A 27,050-nucleotide genomic window follows, 5' to 3' on the forward strand; every position below is an offset into this window, starting at 1 on the left:
TTGGGAAAGCAAAAGTTGAGAAGGGTGAGCATGGATCTACTGCTTTTCATTATATGCCCTTTTGCACTAGTTGATCTTTTAAAGTCCTTTATATGCAAGTATTAGATTAAAAATTAAAACTTAAAAAAATTAAGATAGCTAAAGCCCAACTGTATAGCACAGAGAATAAGCAAATGAAAAGATGCTCAATATCACAAATCATTAGGGAGGTATAAATTGCATTACCATTAAAGACCAACAAGCATAACTCAAATATAAAACACCGACAACAGGGAGTTCTGGTGAGCATATGGAGCAACAGCAACTCTCAGTGACTGCTGGCAGTAAAACAAAATAATGCAGCCACTTTGAAAGGCAGTTTGGTAGTTTCTTATAGAGCTAAACCCAGTCTTACCACATGATCTACCAATCACACTCCTTAGTATTCAATCAAAGGAAGTAAAAATATATGTATAGACAAAACCTGCATATTCTATATTCCTTAAGTGTCTAAACTTGAAAGCAACCAAGATGTCCTTCAGTAGGTGAATGGATAAACTGTTGTACAGTCACAGCAACAAGAACAAGTCATCAAGCCATGAAAGGCATGTTGTTGTTCGGTCACTAGGTCATGTCCTACTTTTTGTGACCCCATGGACTGTAGCCTGCCAGGTTCCTCTGTCCATGAGATTTTCCAGGCAAGAATACTGGAGTGGGTTGCCGTTTCTTTCTCCAGGGGATCTTCCCGACCCAGGGACTGAATTCGTGTCTTCTGAATTGGCAAGCGGATTCTTTAGTGCTGAGGCAGCAGGGAAGCCCATGAAAGATATGGAAGACTCTCAAATGCATGTTGAAAGAAGCAAGTCTGAAAGAAGCAAATTTCAGGATTCTATAATAACTGTATGACACTGACAAATTGAAAAACTATGGAGATAATAAAAAGATAAGTAGTTTCCAGGGGTTCAAAGAAAAGGATGGATGAACAGAGCACAGAGGATTTAGGGGGCAATGAAACTACCTTGTGTAATACGGCAATGCTGGATACATGTCATTATACATTTCTCAAAACCCACAGAATGTAGGACACAAAGAGTGAATCCTGATGTAAATTATGTAATCCCACTTTAAGAATAAGACAAGAAGAGAGAAACCAAGTTAACACTAACCAAAAGGAAGCTGAAGTGACTACATCCATAACCATTAAAGCAGATTTCACAGCAAAGAATATTACCAAGAATAAAGTTTTTCATAATTAAACAAATCAACTCATCTAGACAATTTAAGAATCCCAAACATTTTTTGTACGTAAGCACAGAGTTTCAAAATAACAAAAACTGATAGAGGGGAAAACAGACAAATCCACAATTATAGATTTCAACATCCTTCTGTCAATAATTAATAGAACAAAATCAGTAGGGATACAGGAAATAACACTCAACTTGACATAAGTGATATTTATAGACTACTTCTCCCAATAACAGTTGAATACATATTCTTTTCAAGTACACATGTAACATGTATCAAAATTTACCACATTGTGGACCATAAAACATTAAGTTTTCAAATATGTTCTCTAACCACATGGAAAAACATTAAAAATCAGTAACAGAAAGATATCTCAAAAAACTCCAACTAACAAAGAAACTAAACTAAGACACTTCTGCATATTCCATGGGCCAAAGAAGAAATAAAGAGAAAGTAATGATAAAAATACAACATATCAGAACTGTGGATGAAGTAAAAACAGTACACAGGGGAAATTTATAGCACTAAACATCTATCTCAAATGCTCATAATTTATGAATTACAACTATAAAGAAATGGTTTTCATGTGTGACTTCTCAAGTCAGTAGTCAGTGTCATCAAATCAGTAGTCAGTGTCATATTATACTTACTTTCTAAGACATATGTGGATTTCTTCTGAATACTGTGGTACTTTTACTCTAATTTCCTTTAAATACCACAAGTTCTCTGCCTTAGAAAATCAACAATTGTGATAGATAAAACACAGATTCAAACTGCATTGAATTCTGGCCAGGATAGAGAAACCCTGCACTTGCTAACCTTTTCTTAAAAAGTTTCTTTTTTCCCCTGTGGTGAAGGAATATTTAGTCACTAAGTCATGTCCGACTCTTTTGCAACCCCATGGACTCTAGCCCACCAGGCTTCTTTGTCTATGGGTTTCCCAGGCAAGAATACTGGAGTGGGTTGTCATTTCCTTCTCCAATGGTGAAGTAAAAGAACTGCCTATTTCACAAGATTATCTTAAAATGATCACCATGTGCTGATGCTGATGACTAAAAATATAAATGCAAACTGTCATATTTTACTAATAAAAAATGATTAAAAGTTTTTCTAAAGTGCTATTTCTTACCTTGCCACTGGTAATATATCTGCAATTAATTTTAAGAAATTTCTCAGTAAATGCTTCTTCCTCCTCAGAAGTTGAAGATACAACTCGTGCAGGTCGAACAGCAGTAAAAGCAGATGAGGGAGTTGCTTCTTTTGGGTGGACTACATCAGGAGTCTTTAAAAGAGAATAAGATAAAGGCATTTCAGTGAACTAAATAAAACTAAGCACATTATTAAAGCCAAATGAATAGCTTTCACCAAGAAGTACTTTTCTTCTCATCATATTCTGGAGATCAGCTCAAAATGTTTTTATTATTTAAAAATGGGAAAAAAGTCACTTTTTTTACATTTGGAAAAGATCTCCAGCACAGCTAAAACTTATATTTTCAATTATTTCTTTGATGAGAATATATTTATATAATGATATTTTATATATATATATATATATATACACACACACACATACATATATAAATCATCATGAGAATGTTGAAAACCATCTCTATGGCCATCCTAGAGATACACACAATACACACACACACATTCAGTTGCTCCTGAATTGAATGACTGGTCCTGATCATTTAATAAATCCCTCAGGTGTTGGGACAGAGAAAATGTGAGGGCTTGTCCGTGAAACCTAGGAATTCAGCAGAATCCATTCACTGAAGAACTTTTTAAAATTTCAAGCTATAATGAGTTTATCAGTAACATTTTATAAGGTATTAATTAGTTAGGTCATAGGTTCTTAACTTTTTTGATGTCATGGAGCATTTCCACAGTGAAGCCTATAGACTTCCTATACAGAATGGAATTTTTTTTGAATACTTAAAATAGAGGATTACAAAGAAAAACAATTATATTGAAACACAATTATCAAAACACTTTTTAATTGGATATACAGGTACATATGATTCTTTATTAATATATTAAATAACAAGATCTAGAGATGACTCTTTAATGATAATTTTGAAGTACATGGCCATAGACAACATTCTGTGATATCTACAACAATACTAAATTGATTTGAAAATATGTGAGTTCTGCTGGGGACAAAGTCACAGGTATGTCTGGTTCTTTTCTGTTTACTGTTTATAGTCTTAATCCTTAAATATGTTAGATTTCACTTAAAACTTTTTACATCCAAGTTCACAGAACTCATAGTTCTCCCAAAGATCAGTATTATATACAAAAGTAAGACAATTAGACAGGTGCCATTTAATCTCTGTTTTAAATACCTCTAATGAAAGCATTTCATGTTTTATGAGTAAATTCACAATAACATAAAATGTTTTCATACAATAGCAAGGTTCTTCAGAGTTTTGAAGTAAAACCTGCCACACTGTAATTAATACCTAATAATTATGACTTATCCTTTTGAAATAATAAAGAAGACTGCTTCTTCGTCGATCTCACAGACTCTTATATACTTGAAAAGAACTACCAAATTTTAACATAATTTTTCCTACTCTAGTAAGTAGATCTAATTTCTTAAGCCTATATGAGGAAAGAATTTTTAGACTTCCTTTCTAAATTTCATATGCCCTTCCTAAAATGGAGGGTTGAATCCCAAGCACTTGAGCAGATATTCAACAGATATTTTTGAAAACAGACCAGTTAAGAACACTATAAAACAACTACACTTAATATACTATAGCTATATTTTAAAAAAATCTAAAATGAAATTGTATTTTAATGCTGCATGACACTGTAAATCATTATCAATCTTTTCATTTTATGATACAAATTATTAACTTCATATTCATCCTGTTGTGTCTGGCAGTACTGTATCTAAGAGTTTTGTATCATATATAAATTCATTTACCACAGATAATAATTAAATAAGGGACATTAATAATAATCTTAATTGGAGCCTTTATATTTAAGTATTATAAAAACCATAAGACATATACTCTTGCCTTTATTTACTTTTATTTATTTTTTTTCCATTACCTTAATTTTTGAGCAAACTTATACTTGGCTAAATTCAGTAAATTGCCCAATGAGTAAGATGAAGCTGAGATGAAAACCCACGGTGCCAAAAAATCAACTAGTGAGCTTAACTAGAATACTATGTACTTTCCATTTCAAATATTCCTCTAAATGACTGTGTGCACAGGGGGAAAAAGTTAATACAAAGACATTGGAAAGTCCCCTGCAAGTTGGCACAAAACTACAAATAAAGTTTGTGATGTTGTTCACTTACTCTCAAATCAGGTGACAACATCATTTACTATACAACCGTAGTATTCACAAAAACTGTATGTACCTTGTTATACTGTCAAATATTTCCCTTAAAAAAAGACCTCATAGAACAGTTTGCTGTTGTTATATCACAGTCTCAAATTCTATTATACAACTCAGTATCATTAGCAATTCCAATTTGTCAATGTAATCCTATTAAAAATAACACAGATTAGTTTAACAAATGCTTCAATTATAGCACAAAAGAGTATTTCTTTAAAAGAAATCAAAATTGTTTGGAGGAATCATAATCAGACTTCATTTTAACTTACATACATATTGATGGCAAAGCATCAGCATCTCTGTATTTCTGTGAATTTACAAATTCTGTTTCTTATTAAGATGATTTTGAGGCTTATTTGAGTGCTTTCTGAAGCTTCTTTGTGCAATTTTGCTTTAGCCACTAGGGATGGAAAGGTTCTTAAAAATACAGAATTAAAAATTATCAAGCCTTAATAATCACTTCAATTGTTCAAAAGTGCAAAAGTAAAGCAATTTTATGACCAGTGATCCAAAAAGGCCATCTTTTTTTCTGTACAGTACGATTGAGTATTATATAATTTGTAGACTATTATTATAAATCATTATCATAAGCTAATTAGCAACTACAAACTCTCCTTTTCCCATGCTGCCTTGGCTTTATTGAGGTTTTGCTCTTTAGTGACTGAAAATATGTAGAAATGTTCTCTGGTAACACATAGGTTAAGGTATATAAAATTTGAGGAAGAAAAGCCATACAAGGCATAGAAATACCAACATTTTATTTCATACAACATAAATAATATAATCTAAAAGAAAATATTATTTTTAAAGCAATGTACATTTCTCAACCAGTAAATATTGAAGGGTACCATTTATTTTGTGTAAATTATTATGTTTAACTATCACTCTCAAAATTTATTTAACCTCCACTTCTTAAGAATTTGAGGCTTTTAAAACCAACATGCAGAATACAATAGAATACAAATAAAAAATAAAAATATTAGAGTGAAGAAAAACTTAAATGCAATTTTATGTGTTGTACTTGGAGTTTTGGTTCCGGCTTTGAACTTTTTGACTTCCCTGGTGGCTCAGACACTGAAGCATCTGCCTGCAATGCGGGAGACCAGGTTTGATCCCTGGGTTGGGAGGATCTCCTGGAGAAGGAAATGGCAACCCACTCCCGTATTCTTGCCTGGAGAATCCCATGGATGGATGAGCCTGGTAGGCTACAGTCCATGGGGTCCCAAAGAGTCAGACACAACTGAGCGACTTTACTGACTTCACTCACTCACACTTGAACTTTTTAGCAACCAGGTTAAAAAGCAAAGAAGAATCAGTTTTTAAATTCTAATTATGAAAACAATGCTCCCATTCAGAATCTAAAGAAAACTCTTACTCAGTAATTTGTGATGTTACAAATAGAGATTTCTTCTATATAAAGAACTGCTTTCCTAAAATCTGCATAAATCTAAGTCCTACTATGAAGTTCTATGTTTTCACATATTCCAAATATAAAATTTTGTTCTAAGAATATAAGACTAAGTTATAATTAGAGCACCATCATTTAAAAAGCACATACTAAAAATTGCAACTCCTTAATAAACCCCTGGTTTTTAAATTAAGTTTAAAAGCACCAAAGCTAAATTATATTATACAATATGTACATAAGACAATTCATGTGTCATTCATACATTTGGCATTTATAGTATTTAATTTCATATAAAGATGGGCTCAATAAAGGACAGAAATGGTATGACCCTAACAGAAGCAGAAGATATTAAGAAGAGGTGGCAAGAATACACAGAAGAACTGTACAAAAAAGAGCTTCATGACCAAGATAATCACGATGGTGTGATCACTCACCTAGAGCCAGACATCTTGGAATGTGAAGTCAAGTCGGCTTTAGAAAGCATCACTACGAACAAAGCTAGTGGAGGTGATGGAAATCCAGCTGAGCTATTTCAAATCCTGAAAGATGATGCTGTGAAAGTGCTGCACTGAATATGCCAGCAAATTTGGTAAACTCAGCAGTGGCCACAGGACTGGAAAGGGTGAGTTTTCATTCCAATCCCAAAGAAAGGCAATGCCAAAGAATGCTCAAACTACCATACAATTGTACTCCTCTCACACGCTAGTCAAGTAATGCTCAAAATTCTCCAAGCCAGGCTTCAGCAATACGTGAACCATGAACTCCCTGATGTTCAAGCTGGTTTTAGAAAAGGCAGAGGAACCAGAGATCAAATTGCCAACATCTACTGGATCATCGAAAAAGCAAGAGAGTTCCAGAAAAACATCTATTTCTGCTTTATTGACTATGCCAAAGCCTTTGACTGTGTGGATCACAATAAACTGGAGAATTCTGAAAGAGATGGGAATACCAGACCACCTGACCTGCCTCGTGAGAAACCTGTATACAGGTCAGAAGCAACAGTTAGAACTGGACATGGAACAACAGACTGGTTCCAAATAGGAAAAGGAGTATGTCAAGCCTGTACATTGTCACTCTGCTTATTTAACTTCTGTGCAGAGTACATCATGAGAAACTCTGGGCTGGAAGAAACACAAGCTGGAATCAAGATTGCCGGGAGAAATATCAATAACCTCAGATATGCAGATGACACCACCCTTATGGCAGAAAGTGAAGAGGAACTAAAAAGCCTCTTGATGAAAGTGAAAGAGGAGAGTGAAAAAGTTGGCTTGAAGTTCCACATTCAGAAAACGAAGATCATGGCATCCGGTCCCATCACTTCATGGGAAACAGATGGGGGAACAGTGGAAACAGTGTCAGACTTTATTTTTGGGGGCTCCAAAATCACTGCAGATAGTGACTGCAGCTATGAAATGAAAAGACGCTTACTCCTTGGAAGGAAAGTTATGACCAACCTAGATAGCATATTCAAAAGCAGAGATATTACTTTGCCGACAAAGGTCCATCTAGTCAAGGCTATGGTTTTTCCAGTGGTCATGTATGGATGTGAAAGTTGGACTGTGAGGAAAGGACCAGTGCTAAAGCTGAAACTCCAATACTTTGGCCATCTCATGTGAAGAGTTGACTCATTGGAAAAGACTCTAATGCTGGGAGAGATTGGGCACAGGAGGAGAAGGGGACGACAGAGGATGAGATGGCTGGATGGCATCTCTGACTCGATGGACAAGAGTTTGGGTGAACTCCGGGAGTTGGCGATGGACAGGGAGGCCCAGAGTGCTGCAATTCATGGGGTCGCAAAGAGTCGGACATGACTGAGCAACTGAACGGAACTTTAATATGTAACATAAGCTTATGTTTATTATATAACAAAGTATATGTTGCATATTTACATATGAAAATTTAGATTTAAAAGCATGCAAGTTAAAATAATAATTTATATATATAATATATATATAATAGGTAAAATATGCTTTACATATATATATTTTAGGGATTTTATATTTATTCTTGGTTTAAATATATAGTAGTATAAACAAAAACAGAGAGATGAAGCAGGGAGTAAAGAAGAAGGGAAACAGAGGGAGAGGAATGTTTGTAACTAGTTTAAGGATGGCATATATGAGAACAATTTTTGAAGCATATGCTGTATTTAATCTCTTCAACTCACACTGATATTCCTAACTAAAACTTTTTTAACTTCGTGCATGTGTACTATGACTTTAACATCTGTTTTCAGGTATATAAAGTTCAATATGTCAATGAATTATGTGCTTTGTATGATTAAAATAGAGGGAGGTTTATTTTATTAGATATCACATATATTATCAAGATCCCTAAAACTGTAAGAAATTAACATCACTCTTTTATATATCTTCTCATCTATACATGAAGAAAAGTCACTGAATATCTTTTAAAAAAATGTTATTTGACCAGAGTTAGAAAATCTTCTATAGCTTCCTGACTAAACGACGTGATTCTCTTTAAATTTTATAAAAGGCAAAGTTATGGGTTCACTGTATCACCCAAGAAGACATGCTGAAGTCCTCACCCTCTTCCTCTGAATGTGACCTATTTTGAAATCAGGTTTTCACAGATGAAGTGAAGCTGCAGTCATACAGGAGTAGAGTGGACCCTTAATCCAACTTAGCTGGTTTTACCTGAAGAGGAGACCACTGTTAAGGCACAGACACACAGGGAGAAGCTAGTCCTGTGCCTACAAAGGCAGAAACTGGAGTGATCTACCAAGAGCAAGAAGGACCAGGACTGTGGGTGAGCACCAGATGCCAGAGGAGGAGAGGGAGGACCCTCCCTTGTAAGGAGACGCCATAGCCCTGCCAATGTCTTGATTCCAGATGTCGAGTCTCTAGAACTGTGAGGTAAATTTCTGATTTAAACCACCCATTTTGTGATCCTTTGTTACAGCAATTCTAGAAAACGAATACAGGCAAACAGAACAACAACATATTAAAGAGTCCAGAGAATCTTATATTGGGAGTAAAGAAGTAACAAAGCAATATTTTTGTTCACCTTTTAATCATTCTAAGCAATACTTCTGAATCATCTGGTTTATTTTTATTTTTGCTTTGTTAAGCAATAATTTGCTATATTACTTCCACACAGCTCTTTACTACAAACTTTCTAGTTTCTACAACTTGTAACACAAATATTTTAAGACTGTATGTTTCAATCTCAGAGAATGCATACTGCTAATCTTTAAGCTTTAATCAATTAGTTCAAAAAGTGATTAAGAATATACCACAAAATCTGAATTCAGACTGTCAGGGTTTAAATCTCAGCTTTACCACTCATTAAATATGTGATGTATATAAATTACTCATTCTTTCTATGCCATAGCTTCCTCAATAATAAATGCATAGTAAGTACTTTTAAAATATTAACAGTAACTGCAGCAATATAACTGTTTATGCTTGAAAAGAAGCTTTTAGTGTGTCTAAATTCTATTAATACTTTATATATTTTCTCCTGTAAGACCTTCTAGGCCTCCCATAGAATCTCTCAGAAGTTTTTCAAAATTGTATTTTCTTACTACCATGAAATATAATTTGAAAATTATATTTCCTTAACATATTAGAAGTACTCGTCTTTTCTTATTTTTCACTTAGAGTACATTAAGGAATGTTTTATATTGAGGAGAATACAGCTATCTACTGTTCCATTCTTCAGTGGAATATATTAACATAAAGCAGAAATTAAAAGCTATTTAAAATCATGTCACTTTTCCATATTACTTATGTTAAACATTTTTCCTCTGAATTCTATGAGTATATCGCATTAGTAGCTCTAACCTAAAATGACATTAGCATATAAATAAATTTTAAGATGCACAGAAACAAAGGAAGTAAACGAAGGTTTCTATATTTATAAAAGAATGACAGATTAAAAAAATTTTTTAAAGAAATGTTCACAGTACAAAAATGATAGGTCCCACTACATTCACAATGATTAAATAATACCTATCTTTAGGAGCTGGGTCCAAATATTTACTGAGCAACAGTAGTTTCCGAGTTACCAATTTCCAGCTATAAAGTGGAAATTCAAAAAGCATGGACTCTGCCTTGAAATCCTGATTCAGATACTAGCAAACTGAGTAATAAACACAAGAGTACTTAACCTTTCTCCCTCAGTTTCCTCATCTGTAAAACAAGCACTGTAACTGTTAATGTACTGGAAGAAACAGATGGCACACCAATTTGAATGATTTTAGGAGAGAATAATAATGGAACTATTTACAAAGGTATGCAGTATATATGAAAATTTAGGGCAAACAACAGAGGCTTCATTATCACCCATAGGCCCAAAGAATTAAGGGAGAGAGCCGACAGGGAGGGCTCTGTGGAAACGGTCATATGATAAGAAATTAGCTGCTGAAGAATGCAGCCACTCTGAAGTGACCCTGTAGGAAGACAGCTGAATAAATATGTTCCTCCTCTGTTCCTCTTATCTTGTTAATGTTCTCAGAAGACCAAAACCAAAAGAAATGAAAGGTCAAGGTGGCCCATCCATGATGCAGGCTACCACCTAAAAGGATGAAGAAGGATGTAGAATAGGTCTAGAGGGAAAAACAAAGACAGCCAGGCCAGGAGCTTATCTCTTAAGTTTGAGGTTAGGCTTAGACGGTGATTCTTTTAAATTGCTTAGAATTTTACATGACACATAGTAAATTTTAGCTCTTTAGCATATACTTACTCTCACTTTCATTCTATCTTCTTCCACATTCTTCATCAATATATGAAAACATGAGGGGAGACTGTTCGATAATTCCCAAAGATTATATTTTATATAAAAATAAAATATTAAAAAATCCCACTGAGATCCTTTATGGTAATAACATTTTAGCCTTATAAATAAGCCATTAAAAAGCTGAACATTCAGGAAACCAATCAGTGAATATTAGAAATATAAACTTTTGACAATTTATGGGAAACATATTAAAAAACTAACAAATAATATTTGAATTAATATAATACAGATGAATTATATCAAATAAAACATAAGATCATAAAATCCTTGCTTCTAAGGAACTTACACACAGAATGTGGGAAATATACATTCAATAATTATAGAGACAGAAGCACTCGAGATACTGTATATAAAAAGTCACATGGGAATATTATCTTAGAGGCTAGTAATGAATATATTTCTAGCTTTAAAAAGATATAACTAAAGTCTATAAAATTACTGTTCAAAAGAATTATTTCTGATGACTGACCACAATCAGACAGTAGGTGATGACGATCACTTGGGTAAAGGGAACTTCAAGAACTCATGTTTCTTACTGTTTTCCTGGATTCATCTCAGAGAGAAAGAATTTATTCATATGACTAGTCATATTAGAGGACACTTTGGGGCCACCTTTGACAGAAGCTGAGGCACTAAAGGTTAAAAATGTTTCATGGTTTTATTGTTCTTTCCCTCTCTTTTACCAACATGGCAAAGTGAAGAAGACAGCATTTTCATGCAGGTTTTATTGCTCTCTTGAGCTTCAGCACTCTCTTCTCTTTCATCTTATGCCTAATAAAGCCACTTAATAGGCAGATTTGGGTTAAAGCAAAGGACAAGAAAAGGACCCCACAGGTTTCTAGTCAGGTAAAATGCTATAGTCAAGCTTTTCACAATTTTGCTTTAGAGAATGGAACACAGCTAAATTAACCTAACCTAAGGTTACACTACTCTCCTTTGTCATTGCCCCTTATGAATGCATCTCTTTGTTAAGGCCCATGAGAAAATGGTATGGCCAAGTTCAAAAAGGTATTCCTGCATCATTTGGTCCAGTAATACCTATCATTAGAACCTCACTCCCATTTTCATCGATGATGAGAATAAATGTAATATATTCCTTTCATGCGCTTCTCTGGTGGCTCACACAGTAAAGAATCTGCCTGCAATGCACGAGACCTAGGTTTGATCCCTGGGTCAGGAAGATGCCCTAAAGAAGGGAATGGCTACCCACTCCAGTATTCTTACCTGGAGAATTCCATGGACAGAGCAGCCTGGTGGGCTATAGTCCATGGGGTCACAAAGGTACAGTGTTGTCATTTTTATAAGATAGCCAACATGATATTACATGATTAACTTATTAAATATATAAATTATCATTTAAATTATTATGATATTTATAAATTATGACATGATATTTAAAGAGGGCTGATGAGTATCTTTGGATTACTACCACCACTAACAGTAAGTTAATTTAAGCAATCTGATTTAATAAGAATGTTTCACTTTAAAAATTAGGACTTACAAATTTAATTAACAAAATGAGGTAAAATTTTATTCTAGCCATAGTTAAACTAAGATTAAATAACAATGATATATATACAGTGCCATTTCTTGATAGCTTTGTAAAGAAGGGAAGCTTACAGTGGTCTTCTCAAATTCTGCCTCGGATGATGTTGGTGACAGAGGACTTATGGGGCTGAGAGATGGAGAGCTCTCAACACTGGAGACATAGTCAGGATCAGGAACATATAAAACCTGAAAGAAAACATTCACATAAAGATTCAGTCAAACTAAAATATTAATAGTCAGATGGTGTTCTCTAAGAAAACACTATTAACAATATCCTTCAGGAATAAATTTTAAAAATTAAAACCTTCAGATTAAAAGTATCTTATTACTGAAATAATCTTTAACAAAGTTTAAAAAGATTCAAATTTAATTTCGATAGGTTTGATAACACAGACTGTGGGCGACAGTGAAGGGAAACAACAATCCTTATAAATTATGGGTGTTCCTCTTAAAGGACAATCTGGGACAGTCAGCAAAGTTTAAAATGCACACATTCTTTAACTGAGCCATTTTATGTCTAGGACTTCACTTTATCGATACACCTGAATACAAAGAAAAAGACAGAAACAAGAGTGTTCCTTACAGCAATGTTTACAATAGCAAAAAAAGCAGAAAATCCACAGTTCACTATGCTTATTAAATCATAATATAAGCACACCTTGTTTTACTGGCATCACCTTACTGTGCTCCACACATACTACATTTTTACAAATTGAAAGTCTGGGGCAATCCTGACTCAAGCAAGTCTATTAGTGCCATTTTCCAACAGCATTTGGTCATTTTCTGTCTGTGTGTTACAGTCAGGTCATCCTTGAAATATTTCAAACATTTTACTACTGTTTGTTATGTTGATATGAGATCAGTGACTACTGCAAAAAAACTATGACTCTCTGAAGGTTCAGATGATGGTTAGCATTTTTCAGTAATAAAGTTCTCTCAAATTATGGTTTAAATCAAGGTATATACTTTTTTATACATAATGCTATTACACACTTAACAAACTACAGTCCAGTGTAGATATAACTTTTATACACACTAGGAAACCAAATCATTCTATGACCTGCTTTACTGCGATATTTGCTTTACTGCAGTGGTTTGGAACCAAATCCACAATATTTCCAACGCATACTTATATACCGCTACAGTGTAACATTCTAGATACATGAGAAAGTCTGAGACTGAGTGATGCATAAATAGAACATTTTCCCGATCAAAATCTTCTTTTTTAAAAAAAGAAGAAAGAAGGGCTCGAGTATTTTTGGAAGGGTATACAAACTGGTAACTGCGGTTGCTTCTGGAAAAGGAAAACTTTAACTCTGAGATAAATTACCCTTAAAGAAGTTTGAATTTTATCATATACATGTACTGCTTTGAATATTTCTGAAAGCTCTTTAAAACTATATTTGAAAAGCCAATTTAGTTATTTTCAATAATATTAAAAATTCACATGGATATGTGACATTTAATCATCTCTTCTAGAACCAATATGATTTGTTCAAAGTACGCACAAAATTATTCTTCTTAAATTAACTACATTGTAATGGACACTCTGTCTTAATAACCAAATGTTTCTAACCATCAATGCATATAGAAAATGATACCTGTCCAGTAACAACTGCTCGGGAGAATAATTTATTTAATTGAACAAGTTCGTTGGGCGTTGTATCAAATTTCAGGGCTATACTATTCAAAGAATCCCTTGATTCAACCTGTTTAAAAGAAAAAGAAATTAATGTGTTAAAAGAGAAAAATCTAAACCATAAGGTTTAATGATCATTAATATGTCTATGGAACAATTTGATTAGTAAGTGGTGTATTTCCATTTTTAGAGATAGAATAGCTTGAGAAATTTTGCATTTGTTAACAATTAGTCTCAATCTATTATCAGAGTATATGCTTTACCATCATACATTACAATTATATGAAGTTCTCTACTTCAAGCAATTTCAAAATACAAACCATAATTTACAAAACACAAGTGATTTTCATCTTACAAAAGCTTTAAAGCAATATATTATAGTTTCTAAAAATATATAACTTTTATACAGTAATTTTACTCTAGCAAAGCATGTTGTATTAAACTTAAAATGCTATTTCTAGTAACCTTTATGTACCTAACCTGTCATTTAAATGGATAAATTAGAAAATATATTCAAACCAAAGCTGAGGAATATGTTTGTGAATCAGCATATCTTGATGAATCATACTTATAGAAATCTTAAAATTATGAGATTTATTTGCCAATTATCCTGAAACAAAAAAGTCATTTGATTGGTCAACATATTCCTTTATAATTCTCCATAAATAAAGCATTACGAGAGCTCTGTACAGAACAAAATGAAGTGCAATTAAATAGTTTTACTGCACAAAAGATTTACAATCTAGTTGGAAAGTAAGAAAGACAAAAAAGATTATATAAAAGATGAAAAGCAGTTTAAATGAAACAGCAAATACAACAAAAGGTGAGTAGAGATAAAGCAACATATTTGTTCCTAAATGTTCAAGAAAGATTTTATGGAAAAGACTTAAAGCTTAATCTTGAAGGTTGTTTCTAAATGTTCAAGAAAGATTTTATGAAAAAGATTTAAAGCTAAATCTTGAAGAAGGGGTAAGAATTTGAGAAGCAGAGAAAAGGGAAAAGAACATTCAAAGTGGAAAGAATAGAACCGACATATCAGAGATAGAAAAGTTACAAAACACATTTGTGAGATACTGTCTCTTCCACCTAAACCATCCAGAGTACACTTATGAATTTATGATTTTTAGGAAGGGAAATAACTAGAGTTAAATCTCAAGAAAGGATGATATTAATGGGGTATTTTGAATTAGACTGTAATAGACTTTGAAAAGTCAGGAAAAGTAGACATTAATGTGGGGGGGCTAAATATATCCAATAAATATATATTTTCCTTTTAAGGTTTATAAAACCAAATTGATGCCAAAGACATGAGTAAATAACCTAGTTCTGCTCCGTTCTGTGCAAACTTTCTCATCTATGCAGTGAGATGGTATTTCACTTACTTTATTGAAATAATGTATGTAAAAGCTCTCTGTAAACCAATTTTACTTTGCTGTAACATCTGAAAATTTAAAAAATTACTTCATTTCATATGAATTAATGCACATTTTATCTTCACTGTTATTACTAATCGGGGTAATGAAGTAATTAAGAAAAACCCACCAATATAAAGCAATAAAGTTATGTGGCTCAGAGGCATCTTAGATTTGTGGCAACAGGTCCAAGATTGATGAGACAAGAGAACTGATGCAGAAAAACCAATATACTACTACAGCAGTAGATCATCTTTAAAGTAATAAAAATGTAAGAGAGATTAAGGTATAAGATTTTCAAATAAGACTGAAGAGAATATAGGAATGGATTGAATGAGGTGGTAATACAGAAGTAGTTGTAGAATGTCACAGGTGTGAACATTAATGAGCAACTGATGCTAAATCCAAAAATGCCAACCTGGATGAACAACAGACTGATGGTAAATGGAATAAAAAGTAGGCACTGGGCAAGGATGAAGAAATAATTGGTGTAAGGTTTTCTATAGTTTGTTAAATATGAAGTTAGTAGTAAGAAATGCAAGCATCTAGAAAGGTAGAAACAGAAAAAAGTTTGGGTCTCACTTCAGATAGTCAAGTTCTTTAGATTTCTGATTAAGAGAATGGAAATGCAAAAGTGAAAAGATACAAGGGACCACTCACATTTGGAATCAACAAGAGCAGAACCAACAAAACAGGTGTAAAATACAGTATCCTGGGAGATTTGTTCCAGCAGTCTCACAGATATAAAAATCCACAGGTGCTCAGATCCCTTATATTAGATGGCACAGTATTTGCATATAACCTACACATGTCCTTCATATACATTAAATCATCTCTAGGTTACTTATAATACCAATACAATGGCCAGTAAGGGAAATTCAAGTTTTGCTTTTTGGAACTTTCTGGCATTTTATTCCCCAAAATATTTCAATCCATGGTTGGTTGAATCTGTGGATGCAGAACCCAAGGATAAAAAGGGTCAATTGTAACTGTAAATTTCAATTAAGCTTTTCCCCAAAATAATGGTTTTTGAATTTCAATTTGCAACCAATAACACAAGTTTTATTGAATTGCGAAAAAAAAAAATTGGTAAGCTCTTGAATTCAAAACCAACTAAAATGTCATAATTCTTCACAATCGCGTGATTACATATTTAGACAATGAAATGCCCCATGCCTACAGTCTTATGCCTTAATGAAACATCAAATCACGCTACTTAATGAATTTATATTCTTAGTTTCTCAATTAGGCAGAGAAGGTACAAGCACACTCAGGTTTATAATATGTTTGAGAGAAGATTCTTTTGATAGTAGTAAATACATTTCTACCCCAAATTATGTCATTTCAAACCTTTTAAAAATACTTAAAGTTTCAACTGTCAATTACACAGTTTATGAAAACAAAGTGTAACTCAAGGTTTTGATACTTTGTTCAATTTTTAGAATTTATAAAAAATAATCAAGACTCAAGCCAAGATTGGAAGGCTTTGTGATGACACAAATGTATAACCTACTATTTTCTTAATACAGATATGACAAAATATTAGACAAACTATATAGTTAAAACAACTGCTTTCTGAATAGTAGCGGTGAAAGTGGACACCCTTGTCTTGTTCCTGACTTTAGGGGAAATGCTTTCAATTTTTCACCATTGAGGATAATGTTTGCTGTGGGTTTGTCATATATAGCTTTTATTATGTTGAGGTATGTTCCTTCTATTCCTGCTTTCTGGAGAGTTTTTATCATAAATGGATGTTGAATTTTGTCAAAGGCCTTCTCTGCATCTATTGAGATAATCATATGGTTTTTATTTTTCATTTTGTTAATGTGGTGAATTACATTGATTGATTTGCGGATATTGAAGAATCCTTGCATCCCTGGGATAAAGCCCACTTGGTCATGGTGTATGATCTTTTTAATGTGTTGTTGGATTCTGATTGCTAGAATTTTATTGAGGATTTTTGCATCTATGTTCATCAGTGATATTGGCCTGTAGTTTTCTTTTTTTGTGATATCTTTGTCAGGTTTTGGTATTAGGGTGATGGTGGCCTCATAGAATGAGTTTGGAAGTTTACCTTCCTCTGCAATTTTCTGGAAGAGTTTGAGTAGGATAGGTGTTAGCTCTTCTCGAAATTTTTGGTAGAATTCAGCTGTGAAGCCGTCTGGACCTGGGCTTTTGTTTCCTGGAAGATTTCTGATTACAGTTTCAATTTCCGTGCTTGTGATGGGTCTGTTAAGATTTTCTATTTCTTCCTGGTTCAGTTTTGGAAAATTGTACTTTTCTAAGAATTTGTCCATTTCTTCCACATTGTCCATTTTATTGGCATACAACTGCTGATAGTAGTCTCTTATGATCCTTTGTATTTCTGTGTTGTCTGTTGTGATATCTCCATTTTCATTTCTAATTTTATTGATTTGATTTTTCTCTCTTTGCTTCTTGATGAGTCTGGCTAGTGGTTTGTCAATTTTATGTATCCTTTCAAAGAACCAGCTTTTGGCTTTGTTGATTTTTGCTATGGTCTCTTTTGTTTCTTTTGCATTTATTTCTGCCCTAATTTTTAAGATTTCTTTCCTTCTACTAACTCTGGGGTTCTCCAATTCTTCCTTTCTAGTTGCTTTAGTTGTAGAGTTAGGTTATTTATTTGACTTTTTTCTTGTTTCTTGAGGTATGCCTGTATTGCTATGAACTTTCCTCTTAGCACTGCTTTTATAGTGTCCCACAGGTTTTGGGTTGTTGTGTTTTCATTTTCATTAGTTTCTATGCATATTTTGATTTCTTTTTTGATTTCTTCTGTGATTTGTTGGTTATTCAGAAGTGTGTTGTTCAACCTCCATATGTTGGAATTTTTAGTAGTTTTTCTCCTGTAATTGAGATCTAATCTTAATGCATTATGGTCAGAAAAGACCATGCTTGGAATGATTTCAATTTTTTTGAATTTATCAAGTTTAGATTTATGGCCCAGGATGTGATCTATCCTGGAGAAGGTTCCATGAGCACTTGAAAAAAAGGTGAAATTCATTGTTTTGGGGTGAAATGTCCTATAGATATCAATTAGGTCTAATTGATCTAATGTATCATTTAAAGTTTGCGTTTCTTTGTTAATTTTCTGTTTAGTTGATCTGTCCATAGGTGTGAGTGGGGTATTAAAGTCTCCCACTATTATTGTGTTATTGTTGATTTCCCCTTTCATACTTGTTAGCATTTGTCTTACATATTGCGGTGCTCCTATGTTGGGTGCATATATATTTATGATTGTTATATCTTCTTCTTGGATTGATCCTTTGATCATTATGTAGTGGCCTTCTTCTACTACTCAACATAGTTCTGGAAGTTTTGGCCACAGCAATCAGAGCAGAAAAAGAAATAAAAGGAATCCAAATTGGAAAAGAAGAAGTAAAACTCTCACTGTTTGCAGATGACATGATCCTCTACATGGAAAACCCTAAAGACTCCACCAGAAAAATACTAGAGCTCATCAATGAATATAGTAAAGTTGCAGGATATAAAATCAACACACAGAAATCCCTTGCATTCCTATACACCAATAATGAGAAAGTAGAAAAAGAAATTAAGGAAACAATTCCATTCACCATTGCAACGAAAAGAATAAAATACTTAGGAATATATCTACCCAAAGAAACTAAAGACCTATATATAGAAAACTATAAAACACTGATGAAAGAAATCAAAGAGGACACTAATAGATGGAGAAATATACCATGTTCATGGATTGGAAGAATCAATATAGTGAAAATGAGTATACTACCCAAAGCAATTTACAAATTCAATGCAATCCCTATCAAGCTACCAGCCATATTTTTCACAGAACTAGAACAAATAATTTCAAGATTTGTATGGAAATACAAAAAACCTCGAATTGCCAAAGCAATCTTGAGAAAGAAGAATGGAACTGGAGGAATCAACTTGCCTGACTTCAGGCTCTACTACAAAGCCACAGTCATCAAAATAGTATGGTACTGGCACAAAGACAGACATATAGATCAATGGAACAAAATAGAAAGCCCAGAGATAAATCCACACACATATGGACACCTTATCTTTGACAAAGGAGGCAAGAATATACAATGGAGTAAAGACAATCTCTTTAACAAGTGGTGCTGGGACAACTGGTCAACCACTTGTAAAAGAATGAAACTAGATCACTTTCTAACACCGCACACAAAAATAAACTCAAAATGGATTAAAGATCTAAATGTAAGACCAGAAACTATAAAACTCCTAGAGGAGAACATAGGCAAAACACTCTCAGACATAAATCACAGCAGGATCCTCTATGATCCACCTCCCAGAATTCTGGAAATAAAAGCAAAAATAAACCAATGGGATCTAATTAAAATTAAAAGCTTCTGCACAACAAAGGAAAATATCAGCAAGGTGAAAAGACAGCCTTCTGAATGGGAGAAAATAATAGCAAATGAAGCAACTGACAAACAACTAATCTCAAAAATATACAAGCAACTTATGCAGCTCAATTCCAGAAAAATAAACGACCCAATCAAAAAATGGGCCGAAGAACTAAATAGACATTTCTCCAAAGAAGACATACGGATGGCCAACAAACACATGAAAAGATGCTCAACATCACTCATTATCAGAGAAATGCAAATCAAAACCACAATGAGGTACCACTTCACACCAGTCAGAATGGCTGCGATCCAAAAATCTGCAAGCAATAAATGCTGGAGAGGGTGTGGAGAAAAGGGAACCCTCCTACACTGTTGGTGGGAATGCAAACTAGTACAGCCACTGTGGAGAACAGTGTGGAGATTCCTTAAAAAATTGCAAATAGAACTCCCTTATGACCCAGCAATCCCACTGCTGGGCATACACACCGAGGAAACCAGAATTGAAAGAGACACATGTACCCCAATGTTCATCGCAGCACTGTTTATAATAGCCAGGACATGGAAACAACCTAGAGGTCCATCAGCAGATGAATGGATAAGAAAGCTGTGGTACATATACACAATGGAGTATTACTCAGCCATTAAAAAGAATACATTTGAATCAGTTCTGATGAGATGGATGAAACTGGAGCCGATTATACAGAGTGAAGTAAGCCAGAAAGAAAAACACCAATACAGTATACTAACACATATATATGGAATTTAGAAAGATGGCAATGACGACCCTGTATGCAAGACAGGAAAAAAGACGCAGCTGCCTATAACGGACTTTTGGACTCAGAGGGAGAGGGAGAGGGTGGGATGATATGGGAGAATGGCATTCTATCATGTATACTATCATGTAAGAATTGAATCGCTAGTCTATGTCTGACGCAGGATACAGCATGCTTGGGGCTGGTGCATGGGGATGACCCACAGAGATGCTATGGGGAGGGAGGTGGGAGGGGGGTTCATGTTTGGGAACACATGTAAGAATTAAAGATTTTAAAATTTAAAAAAATAAATAAAAAAATTGAAAAAAAGAAAAAAAAGTCCTTCATGGAGCAGAAATTTTTCATCTTAATAAAGTCAAATTTATCATTTAAAAAAAAAAACAAACAACTGCTTTCTAACATGTTAACATTATCTAACAACATTTACATTTAATCAAATAAGCAGCATACCACAGATTAGATTTCTCACTTTAGTTCTCCACAGTAACCAGAAATATGGAAAGCTGACACTAAGGACATTTTTGAGAGCCATTTCTAGAACAGAGAAACTTAGCTATATATCAGTCCAAATAATCAAATGAGAGAGGTTATTCTAGAAAATTAATATCAATTTGTTTTTTCCATATTCTGTCATTCTCATTCTCATTGCTGGGAATACAATGAAGATCACATTTTTTAAAAAGTACGTGCTTCCCTAGAAGCCCAATCTAATAAAAATTACTGTAGCACAGAAACTTTAACTCCCAGTAAACTATTATTTTATTAAATTTTCTAGAATTACCTTCATATCACACTTAATAAAATTTCTCTTTAAGAAAAAAAAATCCTAAAAACAAGTATCATTGTTAATAAAAGTTGACAGTGAAGTAGAGATTTTTAAAATAAGGCAATTAGGAACCCTGGTCTCATTTACAATATAAACAAAGAATACCTCCAAGAAGTCTATCACAAACAGAAATCACCTTTTCCAAAACAATTAACTTACAGTATATTCAATAGTCCCTTTGGGTTTCTGAAAAGACATTCTTCTCCCATCTTTTTTGTCTAGGGTCTTCTTTTGGCCAGTATCTGGAAAAAAAGATGATGTAAAATTCTATTAAATTATTTTCCCTTTCAGAGTAAGGACAGTTAAATAGAGCTGAGGTAGCAAATATTTAAAGATTGACCAGGAATACAGCTTGCCACCTAGGATTCTCTGCTCTAAAATACAACCAAGTATCAAAATAAGTAAATGTACTTCCTTCCCTGGTAGGTTTACAAACTGACTGGTATGAAGCACTACAATAACTGGAAGTCAATTCAAAACCTAAGTAAGGAAGGAGACAAGATGGCGGAGAAGTAGGTGGATATGGGGCACATCTCTCTCCATGGATGTATCAGGAACACAGAAGATCAGATGCAAAAGATCATGCGGAGCACGAGCTAAGGCTGGCAGGAGTCCCCGACCACCAGAAAGGAATATATAGAGCCACACAAAACTCAGCAGGATGAAGGAAGGAAGGAAAAAAGAAGAGGAGAGTGAGCAGGGTCAGATGTGCACCCAGCAGGTGGGGAAGCTGAAGCAGGGGTGAGATCCCCACATTTGGGGCAATCAGTTGGGACCGAGGGGAAGCATTCAAAACTGCTGGAGAGTGAAGCAGCTGGTATGTGACAGTCTGAATAGAGTGAGACCCACACAATCTGGGACGCGACCCTACACACCCTGGACAGAAACCTAAGTCCACCAGAATGCGTGATGGCTGGGAACTGGAGTGTAGGGTTTGGAGAGCAATCCCAGGGCGAGGACTGCTTTTGACTTCAGAGAGATGGCAGGAGGAGACAGGAGAGAAGATATGGTGGCAGGGAATGCTTTTGAACAAAAGCTTGGAAGCCATGGAGACAGGGCACTACTGCTGAGTCACATGCAGGGTGGGGAGTCCTCACTTAAAAACTTGGAATAAAACTACCATATAACCCAGAAATCCCACTATTGGGCATATACCCTGAGAAAACCATGATTCTAAAAGACACATGCACCCCAGTGTTCACAGTAGCACTATTTACAATTGCTCGGACATGGAACCAACCTAGATGTCCATCGACATATGAATGGATAAAGAAGTTGTGGTACATATAAACAATGGACTATTAGTCATATAAAGGAACGAATTTGAGTTAGTTCTAGTGAGGTAGATGAACCTGTTGTACAGAGTGAAGTCAGAAAGAAAAAAACAGATATTGCATACTGACACATATAAATGGAGTTTAGAAAAATGTTACTGATGTAACATTTGTAGGGCAGCAATTTGTAGGGCAGAGATACACTCACTGAATGCATTACTACAAATAAAGCTAGTGGAGGTGGTGGAATTCCAGCTCAGGTATTTAAAGTCCTAAAAGATGATGCTGTTGAAGTGCTGCACTCAATATGCCAGCAAATGTGGAAACTCAGCAGTGGCCACGGGACTGGAAAAGGTCAGTTTTCATTCCAATCCCAGAGAAAGGCAACGCCAAAGTATGCTCAAACTACAGTACAACTGCACTCATTTCAAATGAGAGCAAGGTAATGCTCAAAATCCTTCAAGCTAGGCTACAACAGTATATGAAACAAGAACTTTCAGATGTACAAGCTGGATTTAGAAAAGGCAGAGGAACCAGAGATCAAATTGCCAACATCCACTGAATCAGAGAAAAAGCAAAGGGATTCCAAAAAAAAATCTTCTCTGCTTCATTGACTATGCAAAAGCTGTCGACTGTGTGGATCACAACAAACTGAAAAATTCTTCAAGAGATAGGAATACCAGACCACCTGACCTGCCTCCTGAGAAACCTGTATTCAGGACAAGAAGCAACAGTTAGAAACAGACACGGAACAATAGACTGGTTCCAAATTGGGAAAGGAGTATGTCAAGGCCATATATTGTCACCCTGCTTATATAACTTATATGCAGAGTACATCATGCTAAATGCTGGGCTGGATGACTCACAAGCTGGAATCAAGATTGCTGGGAGAAATATCTACAACCTCAGCTATGCAAATGATACCATTCTAATGGCAAAAAGTGAAGAGAAACTAAAGAGCCTCTTGATGAAGGTGAAAGAGCAGAGTGAAAAGGTGGCTTAAAACTCAACATTCAAAAAACTAAGATCATGGCATCTGGTCCTGTCACTTCATAGCAAATAGATAAAGTGGAAGCAGTGACAGATTTTATTTTCTTGGGCTCCAAAATCACTGAGGATGGTGACTGCAGCCATGAAATTAAAAGACGCTTGTTCCTTGGAAGGAAAGCTATGACAAACCTAGACAGCATATTAAAAAGCAGAGACACCAACTTTTCTGACAAAGGTCCATACAGTTAAAGCTATGGTTTTTCCAGTAGTCATGTATGGATGAGAGAACTGGACCACAAGGAAGGCTGAGCATGGAAAAAATTGATGCTTTCAAATTGTGGTGCTGGAGAGGACTCATGAGAGTCCTTTGGACAGTAAGGAGATCAAAATAGTTAATCCTAAAGGAAATCAATCCTTAATATTCATTGGAAGGACTGGTGCTGAAGCTGAAGCTCCAATCTTCGGTCACCCGATGTGAAAAGCTGACAAATTGGAAAAGACTCTGATGCTGGGAAAGACTGATGGCAAGAGAAGGGAGTGACAGAGGATGAGATGGTTGGATGGCATCATTGATTCAATGAACATGAGTTTGAGGAAACTCTGGGAGATAGGGATAGAAAGGGAAGCCTGGCGTGCTGCAGTTTATGGAGTTGCAAAGAGTTGGGACGGGACTTAGCAAAACAACAACAATAAAGACTCAGATACAGAGAACACACTTGTGACACAGTGGGGGAAGGAGAGGGTGGGATGAATTGAGAGAGTAGCAAAGAGAGAGTAGATTAACTGAGAGAATGACATACATATTAGCACATGTAAACAGACAGCCACTGGCAATTTGCTGTATGATGCAGGGAGCTCAACTGGGTGCTCTCTGACAACCCAGAGGGGTAGGACACGGTGGGAGGCAGGAGGAAGGTTTAAGAGGGAGGGAACATATGTATACCTATGGCTGATTCATGCTGATGTATGGCAGAAACCATCACAATATTTAAAGCAATTATCCTCCAATTAAAAAAACAAATTGAAGAAACATAACTGTCAGCTGGAAGGAAGTTATTAAAAAGTAAATAAGGAAGTTATTAAAAAGTAAATTAAGGACTCAAAATTTATTAATTTATTAAAAGTAAATTGTTATTAAAAAGTAAATTAAATATCTTTCAACACATCTAGTCCTATTATAATAATGTATATTTGAAGATTTATTATTATTATTAACCAAACCAAGTTTGAGGCATGTAACATTAATCTTCACAGAGGAAAACATCTCTAGTTCTAATACAATCATAGTTAAAGACAAAATCTTCACTATGGAGTTGTATTAAAATACTGTATTCTTTATACATACCATGAAGTAGATTAAGATATGCTTTCACATATAAACATACTTTTTATGCACTCCATTTCAGATAGAGTGCCAACTATTTGTCACTTGCTTATCAAGATATTTCATTTGAACACATCATTACCACCAAGTTTATAGTATCTGTTTTAAATTCTGTATTAGTGTTACCTTTCTCATCTGTACTTCATGTAACAAAGATTGCACAGAACTGATAAAATAGCACTCCTATCTAAACAATTTTAAATAAAATCAATCTCTAAAAAACTAATAAGTTTTACTCTTACTCTAAACTGAGTACGATTCATAAACATAACAAGACGTTATAGTTATGCTCAATTTTTACAAGATTAAAACAGTAATTTTCAAAGAAAAATTAGTTCTACCTAAGCCTAAGGAATTTAGAAAATATCTTCCTCTTTGTTCTCCCTCCATCCAATCTTAATTGATATTTTGACTATACTAGAGTTTGTTTATATGTATCTAATTAGCTCAGTTGGGTGAATGGTTCTAATGAAGCATTAACAATGATAAAAATAAAGTTCGAATCTCAAAAAATCCCAGTTAGCTCTACAGTACTTAAAAAGGCTAAAACCTTCCTGATCACCCAGGTTAAGGCAGATCTCTACTACTAGTCATACAGTATCTTTGTTTCCTTCACAGTATCTGGCACAGTTTTAAGTTTCTTTTTAAATCTCTTCCACTGAACTGTAACCTATAAAACACCCTACATAGTTCCACAATGACTCCTCAGTGCCTAACAAAGAGCCTAACACATAGCAAGCATCAAATCTGAATGAAATAATGTTTTGAAGCTACGGCTTAAACTGTACCTAGAACTGCCACAATTCTTACAGTCATTTTGTTTTTTAAAGAAAAGTGGACAAAGAAGAAAACTATATACTGTTTGGCTGTAGAAAAAGAGGTGTTTTCCTAAAGTTATGCTGGGAATGAAAAATGGTATAATTCTTGGGGAAACACAGCATTTTTTCTTTTCACTATACTCCAATTTTTCTCCATTAAACAGTATATATTTAAGTTTGTTTTTTGTGATAAAACATTAAAGCTATTTTAAAATACATTTAAAAAATTAATTCCTTTCCTCTATCTCATTTTGCAATTTAAAAACAATGAAAAATATAATTTCAGATTACTTTTAACTAATAATATATATCCTTTCATGATTTCAGGAGTAAATGATGGTCTGCACTTGCTTTGTATAGTAGTATTTTTTTAATCTGTGAAAGAGTTCATTAAAGGTCTAAAAGAAAGTGTTAGTCATGTCCAATTCTTTGCGACTCAAGGGACTGTAGTCCACAAGGCTCCTCTCTCCATGGAATTCTCCAGGTAAGAATACTAGAATGGGTTGCCATTCCTTTCTCCAGGGGATCTTCCTGACCCAGGGATCAAACCTGGGTCTCCTGCATTGCAGGCAGATTCTCTGTCTGAGCCACCAATTACAATTAAATTTGCAATTGCAGTATCATTTCCAAAGGTTTACCATGGAGTGCAGTTCAGAGAAAGAAAACTAATGTATCAGTTTTCCGCAGCTTAAAGTTTGAAACAAATTGAAAGCACTCACTTTAATAATTTAAAATTATAATAAAATATATTACAATGTCTTATTAGAATAAGTTCTAAAATTATTTTAATAACCAATATTAAAACATGTATTAATATATATAAGTACCAGAGCACAATGAAATACACTAATCGTTCTCTTCTATCGATACAGAAATATAATCACAGTATCTGAGAGTTGAAAGTGATCACACTGGTTACGTAGCCCCGTTTCTTATTTGTTAACTTTATACTCCCTTTTAAAGACAGTTGCCAGTAAATATGAATCTGGATTGGGAGTATGGAAAAGAGAGGCCCCATTTCGCTTCCTCACAAAGTTATTAGTATTACAGTTTAGAAATGCATAGATATTTATGATTTGAAAATCAAAATAATAGTGAACATGTATTAAGTGCCTAGCATATGCCAGGGCTTACAGACAGCTCAGTCGGTAAAGAATCCACCTGCAATGCAGGAGAGCCGGTTTGATTCCTGGGTTGGGAAGATCTGCTGGAGAAGGGGTAGGTTACCCACTTCAGTATTGTAGCATGTGCCAAGCACTGCTCTAAGCACTCTTC

At 34.5% G+C, this 27,050-nt stretch overlaps 1 protein-coding gene across 1 annotated transcript in view; it reads right to left on the reverse strand.

Moving 5' to 3' along the window:
- The window catches only part of OXR1 (oxidation resistance 1), a 428,227-nt gene that overhangs the window by 53,273 nt on the left and 347,904 nt on the right, over nt 1-27,050 (reverse strand). The window contains exons 3-6 of the mRNA XM_052651566.1: nt 21,469-21,551; nt 13,894-14,001; nt 12,365-12,478; nt 2,354-2,506 (exon numbers count right to left, since the gene is read on the reverse strand). Of these exons, the coding sequence (XP_052507526.1) occupies nt 2,354-2,506; nt 12,365-12,478; nt 13,894-14,001; nt 21,469-21,551 (458 nt within the window). The remainder of the gene's footprint in view (nt 1-2,353; nt 2,507-12,364; nt 12,479-13,893; nt 14,002-21,468; nt 21,552-27,050) is intronic.

Source organism: Budorcas taxicolor, chromosome 14 (genome assembly GCF_023091745.1).
Source record: "Budorcas taxicolor isolate Tak-1 chromosome 14, Takin1.1, whole genome shotgun sequence".
Classification (NCBI taxonomy): Eukaryota; Metazoa; Chordata; class Mammalia; order Artiodactyla; family Bovidae; genus Budorcas; species Budorcas taxicolor.